The sequence below is a fragment of the Manis pentadactyla genome, chromosome 11, assembly GCF_030020395.1.
Source record: "Manis pentadactyla isolate mManPen7 chromosome 11, mManPen7.hap1, whole genome shotgun sequence".
Classification (NCBI taxonomy): Eukaryota; Metazoa; Chordata; class Mammalia; order Pholidota; family Manidae; genus Manis; species Manis pentadactyla.
This window is the reverse complement of record NC_080029.1, coordinates 45,860,454-45,884,609: the sequence shown is the minus strand read 5'-3', so window position 1 is coordinate 45,884,609 and position 24,156 is coordinate 45,860,454. Positions and strand designations below refer to the sequence as shown.

Genomic DNA, 24,156 nt, shown 5'->3' with positions numbered 1-24,156 from the left:
GGCTGCAAGAACAGACTGACCTTCCACATGATTTGGGTATTAAAACCAAAAACAATTTAAAATCACAATATTGTATCAAACAGGAAATCTTTAAGAGTGACATTACCAAATCTTTTAGTAGCTTTCTCCCAGCAGAATCATACAGCTTATTCATGAATATTTAAGAAAATGGAGGAAAATTATTGGCATGGATTAATCAAATCCTTTAATAACCAACTGAATTTTCAACGTGCATTCATCTCCATTTCCACTGCAAGTGCTAGTGCTAGTTTAAGCCTTCCACATTTAAAATGCTTGACTAAACTAATAAGGAAAAACATCAATTATTCTGTAAGAGAGAAACATGGGATGGCACTACTCAGATATAATTGTCCAATTAAGTTTAATAACATGTAATTCCAACATTCTTGAAAAAGTATTCTCTGCTGAACCTGTGGGATAGTCCTCAAAACAGTGGAGAGGTAGGAAACAGAATCCTGGTCACACACAAAGCCATAGTTAGCTGCTGAAACTGAATTAACACACAGACTCAACCATTAACCATAACTACAGAAGAAAACATTTGAGACAGTTTTTATTAAATATACAAAAGCAAAATAAAGCAAGCTCTAAGAAGGTAGGACTACATAAGGGTTTTCTTTGGACAGTGGTACAGCACCATTAAGGTTAACTTAGGATTTAACAAACCATGAGCACAGATGGCTAACTATATTCTATGTTTCTTTTAATAGTTGTAGGATCTACCTAGTAATCTATTATTAAAGAAATTCTTCTTCTCCAGAATAAATGAACATGATAACCAAAGAAAGTTAAATGTTTGGAAAAAGTATTGTACAATAACATTAACTTATTCTTTTCCATGTCAAGATGTTCTCTACATCTTCACTTCCACAATGTGCAGTAAAATTAATGTAGGAAAAACCTTCAATCCAATTCCCCACAGATCAGTCACCTTATATGATTAATACTGTTTTCCGAAACTAAGCAGAACATGCAGCTGTTTGCTCCTTTTCAACATTCAGCTTTACAACTCTTTAAAGTAAAATTGCTCTAAGAAAGTTATTCAGCATATCCACAATAGGACCACATTTTGTTTCTTGGCATCACCCTGGAATATTAGTTCAGAACCATCTTCTGAACTATATTACTAACACTATTAATCATTTCCCAAAAGGATGAATATAAGAAATTTTATGAATAATGCTAGTCAAGGTATCAATATTTTTATCTTTCCACATTGAAGAGTATTGTTTTAAAATACTTTCCTGCCAAAATTTCTGAAATACAATTATACTGTACAACTAATTATTGACATGCACATTTGTGGGTGTTAAATGACATAAATAAGTAAACTAGATGTAATACTTTTGAACACAGATTATTTAAATGAGCTTGATATATCACACTGCTATGATGTAACTACACCTAAAATGGAAGCTCACCCCACTGAAGGGTATAAAAGATACACAGAAGTCATTATTTGTGCCACGGCAATAATATTCCATGAACACTGTTTAAAAACATGTAACTGGAGAAAATTTGCTAGTTTCAAAGCATATCTACATCTTTATTTCCTTTCTATGCAAATAATCTGACACATTTTCAAAATATGATGATTTGGGCAACAGAGAAGAGCTCTATAGGAGCTATGAGCACGAATGGTCCTCAAGTTGGAACAGTGAACAGGCTTCACGAGAGACACATACTGCAAACTGCCAGGTACTTTGTTGTTTTGTGAAGACCATTATCTGGGTATCTGAACTTAACTAGTAGGTCTGGCAGTTTATGATATAATCTATGAGGCTTCTCACTTGCTCTAGTCATATCCAATAGATGTCAAAAGTAGTTTGTCTGGTCATTTCCTATCACTGCCCCCTTCCATGAAAAATAATTCAAACAAATTAGTTATTTGTAACCTGGTACTCAACTCTCCTCTACCCTGGGATAGGGTACAGGGAATATCAGTTAAGTATTGTCAAAAGCATCAAACATCATTAATAAAATTCAGATATGGGCATTCAAGTTAAGTTACTAGCCCTATAACTAAGTACTAAAGGGACATATTGCCATGATAGAGTATTGTTACTCCACATAATACCTGCTAAATAAACTACATTCATCATATAAGATTTTTAATTCAGGAGACTCTATAATGCCCAAAGCAACTAAGAGTTGTTAGTATAGACATAAACCACAGGATGTTACACTAATGGCTTCTAAAAGTTGGAAGCTCTTTAAGATAAATCAAAGCACATAGTATCAAAAGTGATGGCAACAAGGAAAAAAGAAGTACCTAAATAAAAAGCTGCCCTGAAAAGGGAGAAGTTTGATGGAAAGTTTTATAAACCCAGGCTAACAATGCCTCAGCCAGACCTGCAAGAATAATAGAAGGCTTAAGGCTGCCCAAAACAGATGAAAAGGGGGAACAAATTAAATTTAAAGCAAGGAATAGAGCCAGTGGGATATTGTCAAATGCAAGTGTATTGTTTCTTTGTCTTGGTTAAGTGACTTAATCAAGGAAATAAGAAGAAAAGATGAGTACATATTAGCGCATCCAGGTACTCAATCTTCTAATCTCTATGCCTAGGAACTAATCTACCACTGAGATGGATGGACCTCACTGTCAGTCATCTTTGAGGAATCAGCTAAGGACTATGAATCTCACTTTAGAAGCATGAGAAGGTGGCTTCCACACACTGCAGCCAGTAAGCATTGCATTAATCCTGGAGAACATTCTGGAATACACATTAACAGGATTTTGTTAAAACTTATAAAGGAAAGTAGTGTTTGCGAAGAGACAGCAATGGCTCATGAAAATATTGACAAGAATCCTAAGGTAACAGCCCCAGGAAATGTATCTGCACTTGGCCAAGGTCTCTCATGACCAAAAAAGTAAAAAGTACTCATGAACAAAAAAGAAAAATGAAGAGTGGGAGCTGATATAATTATATTAGAAAATGAATGATTGTTCATACTCAAAACACGAAACTTCAGTGCCCAGCAAGCGCTGAGTAAATAACTCACTCCATGAACTGACCAACACATCCCTCGCATCCTCCAGACTTTGAACTGCAAACTCCTTAAGCACCTCTCTGGTTCTGCAGCCTCTTCAACTCACACAGCCCTACCGCCCAGTCCCCAGACAGTAGCAGCTACTCTCCCAAAGATGGGGAAGCACCTTTTCACTAATAGAGACTGAAACAGCATCTCATTCAAGGGATTCTTAGTGTAACGACTTCCACAAACACATCCATAAATTCCCTTCAGCATTATGTGGAACTTCTTCATATAGGTCTTCTTTCTTTGATCCTTTGGTTAAGACCCTTTGAACCACTTACACTATTTCCAATTGCTTTAACTTCCTCATCCCCAATAAAGCACAAGAATTCTTACAAAAAGGCTTAAGGCATAACTGACCTGCCTTCCACAAAGCAGCAAAAAACTCAAATTTACAAGTCATTTTACCTTAAAACTTGCTGTTTCAAAAAGTAAAAAAAAATTTTAAACACTTTGACAATAATTTTTTTAAATAAGAAAAATGCTGATTCCATGTCATCAATATTTACGAATCTCACGTAACAACGAAGGGTAATGTGCCTTAGCCACTAAAAAATCTTCCTTTTTAGATCCAGGCGTGGTATTTTTTTTTAGACCACAATTAAATTGACAGTAATCTTTATTATGGATTAAGCAAGTTTAAGAAATAGCTACTTGTAATCTTTAAAACAATGCACTGAAAATAAGTCTTAATTTCCAAGTTTTATTGTTTTGCACTAAAGGAACAGCAGGAGGGTTATACAATGTTCTCTCATTCAGTTTTGAAAATCGGAAAGTACTTGCAAATTCTTAAGAATACCTTTACCACCATCTTAGTACAGTAAGTCTAATAACCAATTCCTTAAAAGTAACGTCTTACAAATTAAAACATTTAAATTAACTTTAAATGCATTCTTACAAGTAATTCAGCATATGTGTTTATATCATGTTCACTTATGCTTAAGAATTAAAGCAAGTATATTATTCTGACGGAAAATGGGAAAAATCTTTCATGCAATATACAGGAATAATATTCAAGTTGAAGGGAAAAATATCCCACTCTTATTCTTGTAAATGTGGCCATATATAATCTACATGATAGATGGGGAAATCCGTGAAGTTTCCCTAAGTCAGATATATCTTTTCAGTTCATCAGAAGCACCTGATATCTAAGCTAATTTATAATTAAATGGCATTTCAATAAAACCAAAATGAGCCCTACAAGTTCCTATAAACAAAAACTTCCAATGAACTAAGGACAATCACTAATTAATACAATCATTCAAGGGATTATGGCTGTTCCTTAAGGAGTGCAAGTTCAAACCTGTCTACACCGAGGTAATCATTTTATATTAATTTATACATAATTCCATTTAAATTCTTTATCTGAGTATAACATATGAAAACAGTCTTTCCACAAGCAAAAAACGTGGAAATGTTTAAAAAATAAGGAGTCATTTTTAAAGTAACTGATCAGATTCCATAGGCTATTCTTGGAAACAGGATCTTGCTGGATAGAATCCCTTCGTTTGGTGGCTTTTTGCATGCATTTAACTGTACCAATTCTTCCGTATGTTGTTCTAAGAGCTCACCAAAACATAGATCATGCTGAAAAGAAGAAAAAGGCTGTTAATTCAGACATTCCTAATTATAAAAACAAACAGCACCAAAAAACTGAGTCTGCTTTATCAAGCAAACTGGTTTGTGGTATGCCACCACAGAAGAGGAAAAGATCAATGACAAGTTCACATGATTTAAATTTGCATCAATGGAGTTTTGGCTCACAATACGTGCTACAGTTGTCCCCGATTTCTTTTCCAATTTTAGCAAGTAGAACAGCACAGCTGAAAACTTAGTGAGGGGTCAGAGCTTAGAGAAGCAATCCAAAACAACCACACTGCCCTGGAGTTGTGTCTAATAATAGAAGTAAGTATCTCTGAGGGCTCCCTTGGTGCCAAGCCCTCTGTTAGGTCTTTCACATACATGACCCTCACTGAATCCTCTAAGCAGTCCTAGGAGATGGCTACCCTTTATTATTCCCATTTTACAGATAGAAATGACCAATTAAAGAATTGTCCCATAGAAAAAGGCTCTAGGCAACAGCAGGGTTAAAAAAGTAAAGGGGACAAACACGCAAATTAAAAAGCAGTAACTACGATGGAGGCTTAAGACTGCAGGGGCAATTCCACAGAAGGAGTGATGCAGAAGAGTATGACTTGAAAGCATGTGTTTCTAAAAGAAATACAAAGCAAGGAGGTGTGCAAACTCAATAGGCAACTTAACACAGAAATGAATGACCTAGTGCCACCATCTCCTCGTGAACATTTCCCACAACAGTACATTTCCAATTTTATCATTTATTCAGTTGTTCATTTATTTTCTTTCTTCCAATAAATATGTGTTAAGTGCCTACTAAATATATGCTAGCACTGTTTCACACATTTGTTACAGGAACTTAAAAAATGAAAATGAACAGGAAATTAAAATAACCAATCATTTCACTTTTCAGAACTTTCTCAGCCTGTTTCATATATGAACATCTATAGATGCACAAAAGGATACTCATTTTCTTATAACCTCTAAAAGCAAAAAATACCTTTTTCCCAAATTCCATCTAGCACTTCATTCATCCTTATCCGTAATAGAAACTTAAACTATGTAAAGAGGAATATGAATATACACCTATCATATAATATATATCAAGTTTTCAACTAACAAAAAGAAGAGGAAATAAAAGCTTATTACAGTTTCATCTTGTACAGCTAGTTTTCTTCATATTTTGAAACTTGTACAGCTAGTTTTCTTCATATTTTGAAACATATTTGAAACATAAAGAATAATTATAATACCACACCTGACAGTGTCCTTTTCTTTTAGTAAGCAGCCATTTTACTCCACTTATAGTACACCTTGAGCAGTGGCTCTCAACCGGGACCAATTTTGTCCCACTGGGGGCATTTGGCTACATTCAGAGACATTTCTGGTTGTTATGACTTGGGTAGGGGGCCGCCACTGGCATCTACTGGGCAGAGTCCAGAGATGCTGCTCAATATCCTACAATGTACAGGACCGCTCCTCACAACAAAGATTTACCTATTCCAGAATGTCACTAATGCCGACACTGAGAAACCCTGACCAACAGGGACAATGATATGAGTCATTCCATCACAGTATAAAGGGAGAAAAATAATTGCACCATCCTGTAGGATAGAACTGTTCCCTTCCTTCATCCTGTTCAGATCAAACAAACCAGAAAATAAAGAGCAGAGCATATAGTTTATAAAGAATGATAAAGAAAAATTTAAACATGGTCTCAAGACAGGCACTGAAGCCAAGCAAAAACCTTTCTGCAAACTCACACAGCCACAGCCTCCCAATGCTGTCGCTTTGCCATGGACAATGAGGACCGCCCTTCACTGAATGACTGGGTCGGAAACTCAGGAAGCGGCATCCCTAACCCAGCTTTCCGCCCCTGCCTGCACAGTGGCTGGGGAACTTGACGATACCAGGTTCTTCCTATTCCATGTGTGTGAGTGTGCTGGTGGGCACTGTGCTATCAGCAGTTAGCACTGTGCAAGACACTCAATTATTCTTCAGTGCATTTTAAGGTGTTAAGACCTTAATGCTTGCAAACATTTTAGACAGCATAGTGAAATCATACTTTCATTTTATTTTGAAACTTACCCATATAGGTAGTAAAAAAAAGCTAGAAGATAAAAAGCTAATTTGCACCATCCTTCTTTCTGACAGTATGCCAGAATATCTGCATTCATGATGGTTGTAGGGTCATAGAGTCCTGGTCCACTCATCACAGGTCTGCTCATATACCTGGAAGAGACACAGCCCATCAGCCACTCAAAAAGGAAAGCAAACCTTTAGGACAGGAAGGAGGGTTTTTCTTCTCAAATATTTGTTACAATGAGAGGTAGGGAAACACTGAGGGAATCATTCTTTAAATTCTAGGTGGATTCCTTTCCTTTTACCATCTTAATTTTAAAACTAGTGCCCCTAAGTGAGAATAGGAGTTAAACAAGTCATAGCTAGTCTCCTCTACACTTTCAGAAATCCGAGAAAAATACAAATACCCATAAAAAGGAAATGAGATTTTTTTAGCTTTTTATTTAACATAATTTTAGACTTACAGAAAAGGTGTAAGAACACTTCATCATTGTATTCCAAATGTTCACTTTACCACAGAGCTTTACCCTTTTTTTTTCATTCTGCCTCTAAATATGCGTGTTTTTTCTGAACTATTTCAGAGTCAGTCACAGACATGATGCTGCTTTACTCCTAAATACTTCCTCATATTTCATATATTCTTCATTCTTTCCTAAAATCAAGGGCAATGAGATTTTGACATGCCTACTTAAAACGAACTCTACACAGATCACGTGTAAACTTTAAAAGTTACAAAATATAAATCTTTTATAAACAAATTTAAAGTCATGAAGTAAACACGAGAAAGAAGTTAGGCACACAGTGTACACTTTAATTTAGAGGAAGTTCAAAGACGGGCAAAACTAATCTAAATGACAGAGGTCACTGGTTGTCCCAGGAGATGCAGGGGTAACTAATGGGGATGGGGCACAAGGGAATCTTCAGGAGAGGCACAGGGAGCTGGAACTGTTGTATATCTTATTTGGGTGGTGGTTTCACAAGTACATACATATCTAAAAATTCAGTGAACACTTCAACTTGCTCACATTAATGTATGTAAAACATAACTAATTTTTTAAAACCCCTTTAAAGAATAATAAATTAAGCTCCTTAAAAGGCATTAATAGTTACTTGTTCATCCACTTGATTTTTTAAATACATGACAAGTAATTTTCAGTTTTCTTTTAGGAGACTAGCATGTAAGAGTACCATAGCAACCACAGCATAATTAAAATTTAATTAGGTAAAGTATTAGAAGTACATCTAAATATTACCTCCAAATATGATATGCCAAGAGGGGCATATTGAGACCCAGTGTGAGCCACTCTGCTGCACAAAGAAACATGACACAGAAGAAAGCATGGATGAGGTACTCCGGAAGTACAAGCTGAAAGAAAAATACAAGCCAGTTATCAAAATGCCTTGGCATTAAATCAACTACTAATTTGGAAAGCAGGTGGCAACCAAGTTTCCATAATGAAAAATGATTGTTTTCTTAGAATCAGCAACGAAAGGTGCTACTGAGTTTTATTTCCATATTTAACTTTTTACCAAAAGCAGGATTACAAGCAAACTGACCAGAGGATATTGCTTGCACTAAAAGACTAAGATGTAACTTAAAATTTTAAACTCAAATTCCTAAAACAAGTTAAATTATGCAAAGTTACCACCCAGATTATTCAAACACAGTTATTTGCTAATCACATGGAAACTTTTTCTTTCTACCATTCAACAATGATAAAAATACAAAAATGAGGATCTGACCACATGTGACGCAATATAAAAAAAATTCACAAAAACAAAACTCCCTTTGGAGGTTTACACATTAGTGTTGTTAAGCCTTTAACAAAAACCAGGAATGCTACATATGAAATATTCAACAAACCACATCACAGTACCACAAAAGTAATTTTTCGATGGAAAGCCAACAGCCAATAATCTCAGCACAGTCAGAGGGGAGAGAAAGTAGTGTGCACAGACGCAAACGATGTGCTTTCTGCAATGTAGGAGGGAAAAGACTGAGGTTCTAAACCATGAAACAGGAATTCTCTCAGTTCTGAGCTCCCATTCTTACATGGCCTTCCTGTTTCTTTAAGCCCATTTTCCAATGAAATGCTATAAACACAGCAGACCAGCAGAAGCTCAGAACTCAAAAAACAAATATTTTGATAGTATTTAGTATTAAGTAAGGAAAAATTATATCAAGCAAAGTGCTTTCTATAAAATGAACAAAAGTTCATGCTTTATATTTAATTATTTTTATCATCTTAAAGACTTCAGCCTAATGACTTTTTTAAATAAAAATACCAAAACCTTTCATTGCAAGTTTCAACCCAGAGCTTCCTACAGGTCACAGCAGCAAAGCCAGTTTCTCAAATGTCTACATTATATCAAATAAAATTTTATGACTCCTCCACATCCATCAGATCTTTACTGAGAGGTAAAACCATTGCTATAGAAATAATATAACTACTCTACATATTCAAGCCCATTTTCTAATACTCTCAAATTACTTTTTCCAGTTTAAAGCTGTAAGGCAAAGTTTTTAGTGAATAATATTTTTAATGAATCACAATAAAACCAACCAATCTACAGTACTAACCAGATATTTTCTACAAACTTGAGCTATATAACGAACAAAAGATAAACTCTGTATGTATATGTAAATTTGTAAATAACATGAACAGTTAAGCCAGCACTTAAGATCAAAGTTAAACATATGTAAGAAAATGTCCACAGGAAATTTTTGAATGCAGAGACTACAACCAGGATGAACCAAGAAATATAAACATCTTATTAGGAGTTCCACTAGAGCTGCTGTTTATAATAGGGGTTTAAATTACAGGATTTTCCTTTAAAATACATTAAGCCTATTTCAGCCCTGTACAGCCAAATGATCTCTAACAATACAAACCATCATCCTTGTGTTCATCTTACACTTCAGACTGAGGTATGGGAAGAAAATGATTCTGAAAACATGATCTCCACTGCCCTTAATACACTTTAGTAAGAGTGATGGTAAAGATAATCTGAAACTCTATAGATGCTAGCTCTAATATGAAACAAATACCATACTCCCTTCTCTTCCAAAAAAGCCCAGAAACTTTTACTATGCACATTTCATAAAAACCAGTCCTCTCCAATCATTCATTAATGATGAAATGTCCCCATAAGTGGAACAAAAATTATTCCATTTAGGACCCAAAATTCACACAAAAACTAGTATCCAAAAAACACCTCATGCAAATATGGCTGAAATGATAGTACTTAAACATGCAAATCACAATATTCTCTAGGTAAGGGTCACATTTAAAAAAATAATGATGTCTGTCTTCCCCCATACTTTGGCAGAATTGTCAGAATAAATTTTAAATAGGGAAAACTGTCAGATGCACTGTTATTAAGCCAATTATCGGCACCCTATTCAAAACACAACTTGCACTGGTACAAAAACTTCTCTCCACCTACCACTTTGTTACGATGTGCAAGTACATCTTTTCTAAGTGAGAATTTCTTTCCATTATGAGAAGTAAAAAATTCACACCACATATTTAAAATGAAATTAGTTCCTCTTAAATTTACAGTAAATTGGGAAAATACAAGAACTTAAAAATCAGGCTGGATTCAAATTCTGGCTCTACCTTAACTGTGTGATCTTGGGCAAAGTAACCTCTCTAAGCCTCAGCTTATTCTCCTAGTCATGAGAATAACAAAATGCCTACCTCTTAGGACTGTCACAGAACTGAATGAAAAAGTCCAGGTAAAGATGATTACAGCACAGAGCCTGGCACCCGGGAAAGCCCTCATCTGATTTCAGTTATTATCCTCATCATCATTTGGTTACATGAAGTAATAAAAAGCCAAAGAAGATAGAATGCTATGAATAAACAACTGTCAATAGGAAAATTTTCAGTTTCTTAATTTTCTGGTAACAATTAGTTTCAATAGCAGGTTAAGATGTTTTACAATTGAAAAAGTAGATTCATCTGGTATTTTATCTCATAAAAGAGAAACAGCTAGTAAGTTAATACTTTCAATTGTACCTCTATCAAGTCTTACTGTAACAGTTGTTTAAAGACAAACTAGAAATCTCTATTCCATCATTCATATTTACCTAGGAAGCAACAATGATTGAGCAAACTAACTTTTTATAGACCCTTTTCCAAATAAAATCCCTCTAGCATGCTAGTGCATTATAGTTTACACAACTAAAGTCTACATAAGTTCTCATCTTCATTAATTTTTAAAGATGAATTATTTGATTCTCTTGAAAACCCAGCCAACTGCTTTCTTGCAAACAACCTCTCAGTTTCTGACCAATTAGGCAACTTAAACCTACAGACAAAAGGAGAATCTTCCTAGATGAGTAAACTAAATGAAGTTAAAAATATTTATAAAACCCCTAAGCACAATGGAGCCACATTATAGCTAAATCCATTAGAGCTCATAATTTAATCATAACTTAAAGGTGTGTTTTAGAACTTTTAGAGTGGATATGTATTAAAAATAGCTATGTAAACATTTGTATACAAATTATTATCCACAAAATTCTGGCAGCATGAGTCTGAAGGTCAGCTCTACTATGGGATTCCAAAGCCTAAGAACAGAGTAATCACCCAAAACGCTCTGAGTAAATATTAGCTGAAAGAGTGAATTAATTCCAGAATAGGCCATAACCGAAGATAAAAGTAGAGATGGTACTAAATACTCCACTTGGAGACTACCTCACAGTAAATCATAACAAGAAAATCCTATTCTTTTAAACTCTATTAAATTCACCATCTAATAAAGTCATTTTACATTAACCAACTTTCAAAGAAATGATTTTCTGCACCAACTTTGCACCAAATGATTTAATATAGAAGTGCCTATGGCTATAACACTTTTTAAAATGCATAAGCATTTAACAGCTTTCCCTACTTGACTGGGCCAGCAAGCAAACATTTGCATAAAATATGAACTTTAATGAAATCATAAACCTCAACAGGCATATGAACAAGCACATTGAACAGAACACTCTACAAATACAAATGCCCTAACCCACCCCATGAAATGAATGTAGCATTAAAACATTAAACTAAAAAGCAGTACACACCTTTAATGCAATTTTGACTCTTTTAATCTTTTTGACCTTTTCAACTGTCTTTGGCCGACAATGTAAAAAGCAGATTGAAAGAATGTTAGTATGACAGCTGACAAGATCACCAGCAGATATATTAACTGTCAGAATAGTCAAGCAGGACAGGAAAAAGGAGTATTTTTTTTAATTGTGCCTACTTCAAAAAGTACACATATATATCATGCTACTGAAAATATTGGCCATTTTCAAACTGTATCAAGTTAAAAGCGAAAACAGTTTTAAAATCTAAAGAAAAATTTTCTATTATAACTTACAGGATTCAGGGTATTACACTGGTCTATAGGATTCTTGTAATCAGTCTTCAGTTCATCAAATGCTATAATCTAAAATAAAATTAAAATAGTTAGGATCTCTCATTTTAATAAAAAGCAGCGCCAAATCTACCCCGTCATCAAATACTAACTGAATAAAGTTAGTACAACAAAAGCAAAAGCAGAAGTGTACATACACTCCATGTACCAACTTACGGTAAACTCAGCATGTGCTAATAAACACCTGGAATTTGATTTAAAGAACTGAAAACACTTTTACAGTATCACTAAAATGATCTCGTATCACTATTACAAATATCTTCAACTTTCAACATTTTCAACGCTTCTGTTCATTTTCTCTACTTGAACTGACCTTTCCCCCACCCACAACTACTTATTAAAACACCTCTTTAAAAAAACCCTCCTCTACAAGTAATGACTCTATAGCATCTTACTACGCTGATGGACAGGGACTGTAATGGGGTATGTGGGGGGGGACTTGATAATAGGGGGAGTCTAGTAATCATAATGTTGTTCAAGTAATTGTACATCAACGATATCAAAAAAAAAATCCTCTTCTATGTCAACCCCTCTGTACGTTTCCAACTCTTTTGAGCAGAAATGATTACATACCTGCCTATCTCCACAAAGCACAGGGCTTTATAATGCTGCCAATACGACATTCTCATACTAGAATAGAGTATTTACATGCAGATTTGTGTGCCCCTATGGGTGCAGTGTTTTTAATCATCTGTGCATCCCCTCCCTTGTCACTGTTTAGCAGAGATAGACTTGTATGCTTCAATTTGTTCCCCTTTGTGACCAAATACATACATTTCAAAGTCCTGCTTTAATCTGGAAATGTAAGACATGGCCTCAGACTAGAGGAACACTAATGATTCTTAAATGTCACAGCCAGACCTATAACATACAGTAGTGCAGTTTCTGCACAGGACAGAAGGCTAGGTGGGGGCTCAAAGTCAGCCCATGCTCCTGCTGCCAAGCACCCTGGCATGGGCTCTGCACCCAGGGACTGTGCCTGTTTAGAAGGGAGGATTTCCTAATTCTTCTGCCCCAAGAGGCAGAGGCACCGACAAGCACCACAGAGCCAAGATCAGCTCTGTTCAATGCCACCATAAAAGTGATCAATCTTTCATGCCCTATGCATTCCTACCACTTGTGGGCCATTTCATTTGGTAACCAAGTTAAGAACTATAGAAGGGTAAGCCCTGGTCAGGCCACCTTCTCATGGTAAGACGAGTGAAAAAGTTATCAATGTGACAAGGGGTGACAGATCTCAACCACTTAAAATACATGGCAAGAGGGTTTCTGTCCACTCTGGAGAAATGAGGCTTTAACATGTAGGGTCACTAAACACAAAACTTCAAAGTCAAAATGTACTAAAAATAAAAATGGGGCAATGCACCACTTCTGTGGGGTTAAGTCAGGTGTCAAAATAAGCCTAAGGTACCAAGTTTATGAGGAAGCTATTTTAGTTGCTGCCACCAGTCACTCCGGGGACAGATAACTCAATCTGCCCTTCCCCTGGTGGGTTAGTAGTATATTCATATGTGAGACAGCATTACTCAGTATTACACATAATCAACAGTCATATATTTCTAGCTTTAAATAGGCAGTTTCTTTCCCTGTTAAAGTTCTTAGCGTCAAAGAAAGATAGGTTTAATTTCTACAATATTACAAAATTCGCCAACCCGACCTGATAAAAATTCTAACAAAAACAGGAATAGAAAGAAAATGATTAAACATTAAAATGTACATTCTGTAAGAGCAAAGATTTTTGCTGGGTTCACTGCTTCATCCCAGGGTCTAAAACAGTGCCCAGTACATAAACTTGAGTGTACAATCAATATTTACGGAAAAAAGGGGAAGGGGGGAGAGGAAAAAAATAGCCCCAACTTAAAAAAAAATACAGAACTCACCAAAAGGCATTTCCCTTTGCTAATGACCCCTAACACATATAAATGCTAAAAAGATAAATGTACAATGAGAAGATACTAATATCTGATTACTTACGGATATTATAAATTACCTGACATTAGCTGTGATATATCCCCAATGCATTTTAGTAATAACGTTCAAGACAAGGACAGTGATTGCAAATACAATTACTTGCCTATAACAAGATTCAATTTAATAGCAGAGTACAAAAGTTATGTCTTAAAACTAACTTTTTTTGGCTGGTCATTTTCTTCAGGTGATTTCAAGGGATCTTGTAATCAGTATGTTGCTGAATGGATTTCTATTTCAGTCATAAGTTAGGGTTTTCAAACCTACTCTGAAAAGATTATTAAAACTTGTGATTTTCAAATCTTTGGTGAGTGTATATCTGGAGAAAGATGTTTACAGAATTTTCCACAGAAATGCAAAAACAATCAAACAGATAAACCCTAAAGATACCAACCTACACAATTCAAATTTGGTGCACATCTTTAGTAAATGACTTCTTTACTGAAGAGCTTTCAAACAGATCTATCTTTCCAACTCTATTCTCCATGGAGTATAGATCACGTGAATTAGAACTAAATTGACACATGTAAACATCAGCATAAAAAACATCCTCCATGTAACAATTAATGTAAACAGGAATTCTTGAATTTATACTTGAAATTTCCAAATGAGTCTTCTGACAGATACTTTACCTAGGAAGATAAACTGAAGGTTATGTAATTAGAAGAAAAATTAAAACAACAGTTGACCCTTGAACAACACAGGTTTGAACTGCATGGGTCCACATATATGCAAATGTTTTTCAATAAATACACTGGAAAAAATGTTAAGAGATTTGCAACAGTTTGAAAAAACACTTTTTCTCTAGCTTACTTTACTATAAAAATACAGTATATAACACATAAAATACAAAATATATGTTAACTGTATATGTTAGTGGTAAGCTTTCTGATCAACAGTAAGCTACTACTATTTAAGTCTGGACAGGGGGGTGTCCAGTTACATGCAGATTTTCTATTCTGGCACCCCTAACCCCCATGTTGTTCAAAGGTCAACCAAGCTACTATTTAGGATTAATCTAAATACATTTATTCAGAATTTTTAGTTTGTTCCCAAAAATGCATAATCCTCTAAACTACAAGAAATCCCTAAGGATAAAAACTCTCTACTAATCCGCGAAATACAACTAATTTTTTAAAATTCTACAGTAGGACTTTTAAATTATCTACTTCACCTGGGCACATATTCGTTTCAAAGCTGAAATTACCCATTTTCTAAAAGTGCAGTTCAGGTTTCCCTTAAGCCAAACACAACCTGGGTCAGACAAACATACAAAAGACCATCCGTACGTACACAGCTCCCTTCAAAGAATTCCCATCATCTCTGAAAACAAAGAGCGCCCATCAAGCAGGAAGCTTGTGATTTAAATCCACATCTACAGATGGAAGAGAACCACACTTTGTTTCATCAGAAGTTTCCTGAGGCACAGCTAGTTTGCATCCCAAATTACCTTTATTTACAGTTCTTCCACTGAAGAGCCTAAATTGCTTTTCAAGTTATTGGTTCCCACTGACAAGCCCCCCTGGCGGTTACTTAAGAGCCTACCATCAGCACACCCCACAAGCAGCTGGGTTCTAAAGTAACTATAAATGTAATCATACTCTTTAGCAAAAGGCAATGGATTTGTGATATTACTCTTGAGATTTTTTTTTTTGCATAAGGCACTGCTGCCATTTAAATCACTCTGCCCCTTTATGTTCCATAACAGATTTTTGTTATGGGCATGATGAAATTTGTCTTAAAATTTACATGGAGTGAACATGTCCAATCATCCAACTAAAGACCACTATTCCAGAAAAGACTAGAATATGGGGAGGGCAGAACAAATATTGGATGTATCTTCAAAGAATGCGGATTTCCAGAAGGCTGCTTCTAATTTTGTGCTAGAGGCACGGGAATCCTTAAAAACCTCTTGTAGTCATGTCAGGGAACTTTCATGCTCCTTACAGGAACCAGTAAAGTAAGGATGTGCTTCTATCCTGCTGCATGTGAGTAAAAGAGAAAAAAAGCAAAACTATGTAAACTTAAAAGTTTCTGAGCATTTTCAAAATCAATACTACCCCTACTAAATCAAGCTACCCTGAATTCACAGGTAGCTAGGAAGATTGTCTCTTGAAAAACTCTGGCGCTCAAAGCATAATTTAGGGGAAAAGTTCGGAGATGCAGTCAATAAAGTAATCAATCCAATCTGCATCAAAGTTCACTGGAAAACAAGAATCCAGAAAAAAAGTGATTCTACTTGACCAACACCCAACAGTGCTAAACAGAGAGTTGGAAATTCATCTCAAGTAAGTTAGAACTACCTCATTTGGGCCATACTCCTGCAGAAACCCTAAAGGAAAGGCAGCATGTATTAAAAATTCGGCGAACTTCATTCCCTCCAAGCACGCAACGTGCCCCTCTGCGTCCGTGACACTCTCCCGGAGGATGTGGGGATGCCTGGATGCGCGACGCCCGCCGAGAGTGCGCCAGCGAAGCGGGGCCTGTCAGGACCAGGAGCCCCACCCAGCGCGAGAGGAGTAGCGGCGCGCGCGGCCTGCGTCGGAGCACAGCCGGAGCATCCCTCCGGCGCCCGCGTCGGCCCCTGCAGGACCGGCAGATCCCTCACCGCGCGGCCCCGCCGCCCCGGCCCAGCCCCATCCCCCGGCGCGCGGACCTCCGCAGGCAGCGCCATCCGCACCGCGAGCCCAGGGCGAGACTCCCCCTCCTCCCCGCCCTCCTCCCCCCTGCCCCGGCTACTCACGTGCCAGATGGCGAAGAAGATGAGCGCGGCGGTGAGCAGCAGGGCCAGCATATAGCAGAAGGCCGCAAACGTGAACGCCATGGCCGGGGAGGAGGAGCAGGGAGCGGCGCCGGTGCCAGCGGAGAAAGGCGGCGCAGGGCCCTCTGGGTAAAACCATTCACTTCCCCCGGCCACAGCCACGACCGCCGCCGCCACGGCGGCGCCCGCCCTGCCAGCGCGCCTGCGCACCAGCCCAGGTGCCCCGGCGCCCTCTGATGGCTGGGGCTCGAGGTGCGCTTACGCTGTCCGTGCCGCGGGGCTGTTTTTCCTTCGTTCTTTCCCTCCTTTATCCTTTGAACAAATGTTTACTGAATGACTGCTTAGTATGTTCCAGGTACTGTGCTTCTTCTTTAACATACGAAGATGAGTAAGACAGTACTTACACTGAAAGAACTTAGTGTAGTGCTGGAAACGAACACCTGAATAAATCATTACAGTAGTGGAACCCTGGTAAGGGGGGGGGTCGGTGACAGGTTATGAAAGGTCAGAGAAGGGCACCCCACCCGCCCTGGGGCGTTCAGGGAGGATTCCTGGAGTAGGTAGATTCCCGGAGTAGATTCCTTGAGCTGGGGCTTACAGGATGAGTAGAAATTGTCCAGGCAAAGAGAAGGTAGAATTAGCAGTCCAAGCAGAGGTTCAGCATGAGCAAAGGCAGAGATGAAAGGGGAAAAAAAGCTCGGTGTCTTAGGAAAACCACCAGCAGTTCTAAATTAGTGAAACGTAGCACAAGGCAACATAGTTCGAAAGGGTTAGCAAAGGTTCAGATCGCAGGGCCTTATATGCCTCGTTAAGTAGCTCAGACTTAATATCTCATCGCTGCAGTTTTCAAACTGTTTTATTCACCACACACAATTAGAAAGACTTTGTCATTGTAACTCAGCAGAACATCACATAGACATCAAATTATAACTGAAATGGGTATCTGGATATAGAGACAAGTATAGATCTAACTGAAACAAACTTTCACAATACTAAAGATCCGTAACTGCCTTCCCTTCTGTTCTCTCTTGCTGTTTTGTTTTGTAATACTGGTTGTGAGTCACAGAATTGATTCACCACCTGCTAACTGATTGCTGCTGATTGAAGCAGAAATCATTGAAGGCTTCTAAGCAGGAAAAGGATATGTTTATATTGGCATTAAAGATCACTCACACTAGCAAATTTATATAGAGAATGGTTTAGTAGCACAGTCTATTCAGTGCTTCCAACAGAACTCTGCAGTGGTGGAAATTTTCATTTCCAAATACAGTAGTAGCCACATGTGCACACACTTGCAGTATGGTTAGTATGACTGAGGAATTGACCTTTAAATTTTACTTATTTTAGTTAATTAAAATTTAGCCACATGTGGCTGGTGGTTACTGCTTGGACAGTTTAGGTCTCTACCAGTAGGATTAAGTGATGGCTTTGTGCAAATTTAAAAAGTACTCCCTTCACATAAACAGAGGTCCACACCAGGACACAGGAAGGCAGGCTGTCCTTCAGCCCCACTAACATCCTTGGCCAGCCACCTGCATGCAGTGTTCAAGCTGCCCAGCTGTCCATGATGATCCTGATTAGAGGATTACATAATGGGAAGCAAGGCGCCCACAGCAATGGTCCAGACAAGAGTTACTGTGGCTCTGACTAAAGCAGTGGAAGCTGGGAGAGAGAGAAGTAAACATATTTGGTAGTATTTGGGAGATAAGCTCAGCAGGACTTGATTGATTGGATGTAGTGGTGAGAGAAATGAAGACATCAAAGAGGACTTATTCAGTACTACAGGCCACAAAAGCATAGCAAAATACAGCACTGGGTGATAATTTGTCTCATAAAATAATGAGGGGCAGATGTAATATCCTGGTATCAGGGGAAACATAGTTTCTAGGGAATTTTCCAAGACAAACCATGACATCCAGCCCACCCTTCTTATAAATGAACACCTTTTATACCTTAGGAAATGATGTTTCATCACCATAGCTTGGAGGTCCTACCTTTTGGCAGGCAGCAAGCTATTCTCCAACTTCACTTAAAGCGTAACTTTCCTTGCCTGGTAACTGTATCTACCACCTGTCTCACAAAATGAAACTGCCTCCCAAGGACCCACTCTTAGTTCTAGAAGGGGTGACCCATATTTCACCTTAGGAGGTAGAGGGAACTGGCAAGAGAAATTGGGTTTGCCCCAACCGCCATTACTGCTATTACCTAAAACCCAAGTCCCTCTACTTCATTCAAGGGTAGTATTTTAGGTATTTCAACAAAGAGTTATTGAGCACCCATTCCATGTCTGGTAGACCACTGCTTTGATTTGCTTACAAGTGGGGGCACCATGAATCTCCCTTCACGTTTCACCAGAGCACACAGATAAATGTTAGACCTATGTCATCTAATACAGAAGCCAATAGTCACATGTGACTACTTAAATTAAAGTTGAATGAAATTAAATAAAACTAAAAGTTCAGATCCTCAGCTACACTAGTAACATTTCAAGTCCTCAATAGCTTCACATGGCAGGCAGCTACCATACTGAACAATGGAGACACAGAATATTTCCATCATTGCAGAAAATTCTATTAGATAACCCAGCTTTAGACAAATTACATAGCTGTAATTGGTTAAAGAATACATCCATTCTGATGAGAGCAAAGGGCTAATTAGATCAACCAACCACTGACAAGGTAGTTGGTGAGGAACATGATGGGTTTACCTGGTGTTTTGGAGGACTGTTCCGAGCATGATACCATCCTGGTTCAAACAAGTTTCAATATTCTTTGAAAATTGCATTAGCCCTTTTAACCCATGGGAGCAATTTTGTAGTACACATTGAATTAAGTTCCTGCTTCTAGGTGTATATATGGATGGGGCTGGATGATATTGCAAAAAAGCATCTTTCTTTCTCTCTCTCTCTCTCTCTCTCTCTCTCTCCCCTTCCTGTTCCTCCACTTAAATTTCCTCCTTCAACTTGTCTTTCCATCAGTTTGCCTTTACTCCACCCACTGCCCTGCCCCCAACCCAGACAGCTAGGTGCAAGTGAGCCTCCAGGGAACTGGAGAACAAAGCCCAGAAATACAAAGCCACGTAGTCTAAGAAAAGGACTAAAAAATTCAGATACACACCTGAGAGAACCTTCCAGCCCCTTAGACTAGATTTAAAAAAAAAAAAAACGTGTACGAAGTGGGAGGGGGAAGTGCTGACCAGTTAGGAGAATGTGAGCTCAAGAAAACTGCAGGCTTCCCCAAAACAAGCACTGCTTGCCAAGCCCAAGGCAGTAGCTGGTGGTTGGGCTGGGCCTTCCTTTCCATCCGTGGGTGTCTGTGGAGAACTGCCCACCAACAGCAGGCCATCTTCACGAATCCATCATCCAAACCACAGGTAATGCTTGCCACTCCACTCAGCACCCCAGCCAGTCCACACCAAGGAGACAATCCTCTTTCTTTGGCCAGGAGGCTCATAAACTACACACACACCCCTCCATGGAGGGGGGTGAATAGGATACTTAAAGGCATGGAGGTAACATAAAAGGGAAAGCCCCTGCGCTGTTACGAATTTGCCCTTCACCAACTTGAGGTCCACAGACATGGAACAACAGGGAAACACGTCATCCTGGTTGCATGTACCAAATGAAACCCACGAGGCTTTGGGAGACCTAGGCCCTTACTACAAGGAACTTCCAAGAGAAAAGAACCCCAAGCATAGAAAATTGTAAGCCAGCAATTCCCTATCTTCCAGAAGAGGTTGTGGGAGGTGCATGGATCTGGACATGTGACTGAGACATAAGCCTCGGAAAGAATGGCTACAGAGCTGGGAAGAACGAGAGGTATACCAGAAAGTACTGGTGGTCTCCAAAACCACCCCCACTTCCTTCTTGTTGAAAGAGCTCAGAGTTTGTTCAAGGGTTCATGGCCCCCATGCCCTGTGCTCAGAGGAGGAGCCCTTCCCTGGCCCAGGGTTTTGTGGAAAGGCAGCTCCTGCCCCTCCAGTGTGATGTCTGATCATATTGCTGTCCGTATGGGCCAGAGCTGATGACTGTTTGATTTTCTGTTCGCTATATATGTTTCTGAAACTATCAGGTTAAGGCTGCATGCAAACAGAGACCACTGCGCTGTCCAGCAGGATGCAGTTTCTTTCAGGTGGCTGTGTCATCGATCTTGCCCTTTGCCCTAGGAGTGCCTGTTACACAACCATTGTGAGAGGAATTAATGTACAGAGATGACTCACTCAAAGATCTCATATGTGTAAAATATGTCTCCTTATTGTTACTGTTCTTTTTCTGGGTCTTTTTTTCATAAAAATCACATAAAGGTAAAATCTTGAAGATGATAAAGGTTTTAAGTGTAGAAGGAGTTTCAATATGTGCATTCACCCATGTAACAACCACCCCCCAAACAAGACAGAGAATACTGCCATCACACAGTTCCCTCGTGGCCACCCCTACAGGCAACAACTGCTCTGTTTTCTTGTACCATAGACTACCTGTTCCTGAACTTCACTACAAGGAATCATATGTATTTTTGATGTCTGGCTTTTTTTGGCTCAGCATAATGTTTTGGAGTTTTCTATTTGAGATTCTTCCACATTGTTTCATGCATCATTAATTCATTCATTTTAAAAATCAACTTTATTAAAGTATGATTTACATAAGATAAAATGTACCCATTTTAAGTGCATGATGAATTTAGACAAAATTACATACTCAAGTAAGCACACATAATCAGTATGTTCAACATTCACAACACCCCAAAAAAGTTCCACTGTGCCCCTACCCAGCCCCCAGCACAAGGCCACTGAGGATCTGCTTTCTGTCATTATAGATTAGTCTTTTCTAGAGTATTGTAATATTGAAATTATACAGTATGTATTCTTATGTCTGGATTCTTCCACTCAGCATGTTTCTGAGCTTTATCCATGTTATTGTTATATTGGTAGTTCCTTCCTTTTACTGCTCTGTAATGTTCCATCAGACATGAGTACATCACTATTCTTTCTCCTATTAATGAAACATCTGAGTTATTTACAGTTTGGGAATATTGTGGATAAATCTGCTACATACAAGTTTTTTTTGTGTGTGAACATATATTTTCACTTCTCTTTGGTAAATACTTAGGAGTAAAAATGCTCAGTTATAAAGAACATGCTATGTTTTTTATTGTTTTAAAATCTCTTAATTCCAGTTCCAATTCCCCTTCTACTGGAGTAGTGAAAGATTCTGTATCAGGCACTATTGAGGATCCCCCTTTCAGTGTCATACTAGAGTCCTGAAAATGTATGGGTCACAGCAGCAGAACAGGCCAAGACTCGGATCATGGCCTAGCTTGGAGACTCTGGTCCCTCCAGGCTCCCTGGGATCACCCTCACTATTGTGTCACCACCTCCCAGGAGCCCACACAGCAGGATGTAGATCTTTACCACCTGTAAGACCCACAAATTTCTGATCCCTTTCCAGTTTAGAGGACTAGCTGCTCTCTCTTCTTTCTCTCTTGGACCCCAAAGCCTTCACTCACCACCCTCCCCCTCTGGGACACCAAGCAGAGTCTCTCCTGTGCAAATAGGGCTTTCACCAAGGGCGAGGAAGGCTGTTGACTTCAAAAGGCCTCTTCTTTCTGTCCTGCCTGCAGAAATCCTTTCTGCAGAAACCCCTAAAGGGCTACCTACCTTCATTGTGTGGGGGAAAGAGGGAATACAATAGAAAAATACCGATCATTATTTCAAGAAATTCTTCAGCACTGTATAATTTCTTTATGATAGCTTCACACGTTTGATTTCCTGAAGTTATAATCTGAACATTCTGTGTTTCATTCTCTCTATGGAACATGGCTGCTCTCAAATTTCTTTTATTGGAGATTCTACTGATTTGATCTGTGAGTGGATTATTCAGGCTCATTGGGGTTGGAAGGAACAGAGTTGTGCCCAGGTTGCATGGGTTTACACAAGCTTATCCTAAGGTAGACTGGGAAGTCAAGGACTTGGGTACTGAGGAGACAGTGCTCCACCCAACCAGGACGTCCCCAAGCGGATCACAGAGGCGTTGTCTCTTTGCGAGTTTGAATGTGAGATATACAAGGACACTCAGCAACTAAAGAGCTAGCAGTCAATACAACCCAGGAAGAAGCTGACCCCAGAGTAAAGTGAAACCATACATAACACAAGTATAACTAGATCAAAACCATGTCTAAGCAGAAGTAAAGCAGCCACTATCCCACAGGTGACTGCTTCTCTTCCTAACCCAGAATGAGAAGTTAACCAAGCTGAGTAATAGTCAAAAATCCAATGTGCTCATTGCCTGCTTGCTTCTGTACCTGTGTTCAAGTCACCCAGGCCAAGCCCACTGGACCCTGAAACAGCACAGCATCTGGTGTTGGGGTCTAGGACCTCCCCTGGCTCAGGAAACATGAAAAAAGAGAGTAATCTTTGTAGATACACTATAGCAGGTCCTGGTGTGTGAGATGCTATTCAGCCAGCACTGAGCACCATTCTCAATGCTTCCACATGTGGTAATTAAGCTAGAGTGAGTGTGTATCTGTTTGATCATTTGTTATCTTTGAATGTTACGCTTTGTGGTGGTTCATCTTTAAACTGCACACTTTTAAAACTTTTATACACTTTTGTTATTAGGAACATTTTGGGATTACTTTTGAAAAGGAAAAAGTTTATCATTCTAAAATAATCCATTTCTCTCCAGTTCTATTGGACTAGCTCCTTCTCTGTTCTCAGGGAGTGCCCCAGGCTAGTAGAAGAGTAACGAGATTCCACCTCTCCCCTCCAGCGTGACCAGGACTTTCACCTTCAGCAGCCAGGCTGTGTCCTGGGGCGGGTGCCAGCCCAGCCACGCTGCACACGACAGTGCACCGGACCTTTGCAGTGACTCAGGCAGAGCTGAAAGGAACTTACAGGGGGAGGTGCAGGGCGCTGTGGCCAGCAACAGCGGGACCCCCTACCACTCCAGGCCTCAAGGCTTGTGAAGGGGACTGAATCTAAACGCCTACTATGAGAGTGGCTAAGAGGCAGGAAAGGCTACGATGGGCCCTGGGTAAAGGGAAGTCTGACTGGTCTTGAGCAAACCTGAGCAGCCTGAGAAGAGACTAATGGGGTAGCTGGCAGCTGGTTCAGGCACAGACAGGGATGGTGCAACTAGCCAGGGAGGTGCTTTATTACCCTAATGGCAGAGGACCAACTAACTTCTGCATTTGAGGTGAAAAACAGAAAACTCGGTCTGGGCAGCCCAAGCTAGGTGCTTCCTTTTCCTTGGCCATACTCCAATCTCAACAAGGCTCAGCTCCATGGCC

The 24,156-nt window shown here is 38.9% G+C and overlaps 1 protein-coding gene across 1 annotated transcript; it reads right to left on the bottom strand.

The window, feature by feature from the left end:
• Positions 1-557: 557 nt before the first annotated feature.
• CNIH1 (cornichon family AMPA receptor auxiliary protein 1) lies at positions 558-17,045 on the bottom strand. Its single transcript, XM_036918266.2, has 5 exons — positions 16,856-17,045; positions 12,088-12,156; positions 7,968-8,080; positions 6,721-6,864; positions 558-4,644 (listed from the first exon to the last, which is right to left on the bottom strand). Exons 1-5 carry the CDS (start codon positions 16,934-16,936, stop codon positions 4,617-4,619), a joined length of 435 nt encoding a protein of 144 aa, XP_036774161.1. The 5' UTR covers positions 16,937-17,045; the 3' UTR covers positions 558-4,616.
• Positions 17,046-24,156: the final 7,111 nt, after the last annotated feature.

What these genes read in the sequence shown, in the direction of transcription:
- CNIH1 (XM_036918266.2), bottom strand. Translation starts at nt 16,936, where the DNA reads ATGGCGTTCACGTTTGCGGCCTTCTGCTATATGCTGGCCCTGCTGCTC. An exon ending in TCTTCTTCGCCATCTGGCAC is followed by an intron (nt 12,157 to 16,855) that starts GTGAGTAGCCGG and finishes ATTTTATTTTAG; the next exon opens with ATTATAGCATTTGATGAACT. An exon ending in TTGGCATATCATATTTGGAG is followed by an intron (nt 6,865 to 7,967) that starts GTAATATTTAGA and finishes TGTCTCTTCCAG; the next exon opens with GTATATGAGCAGACCTGTGA.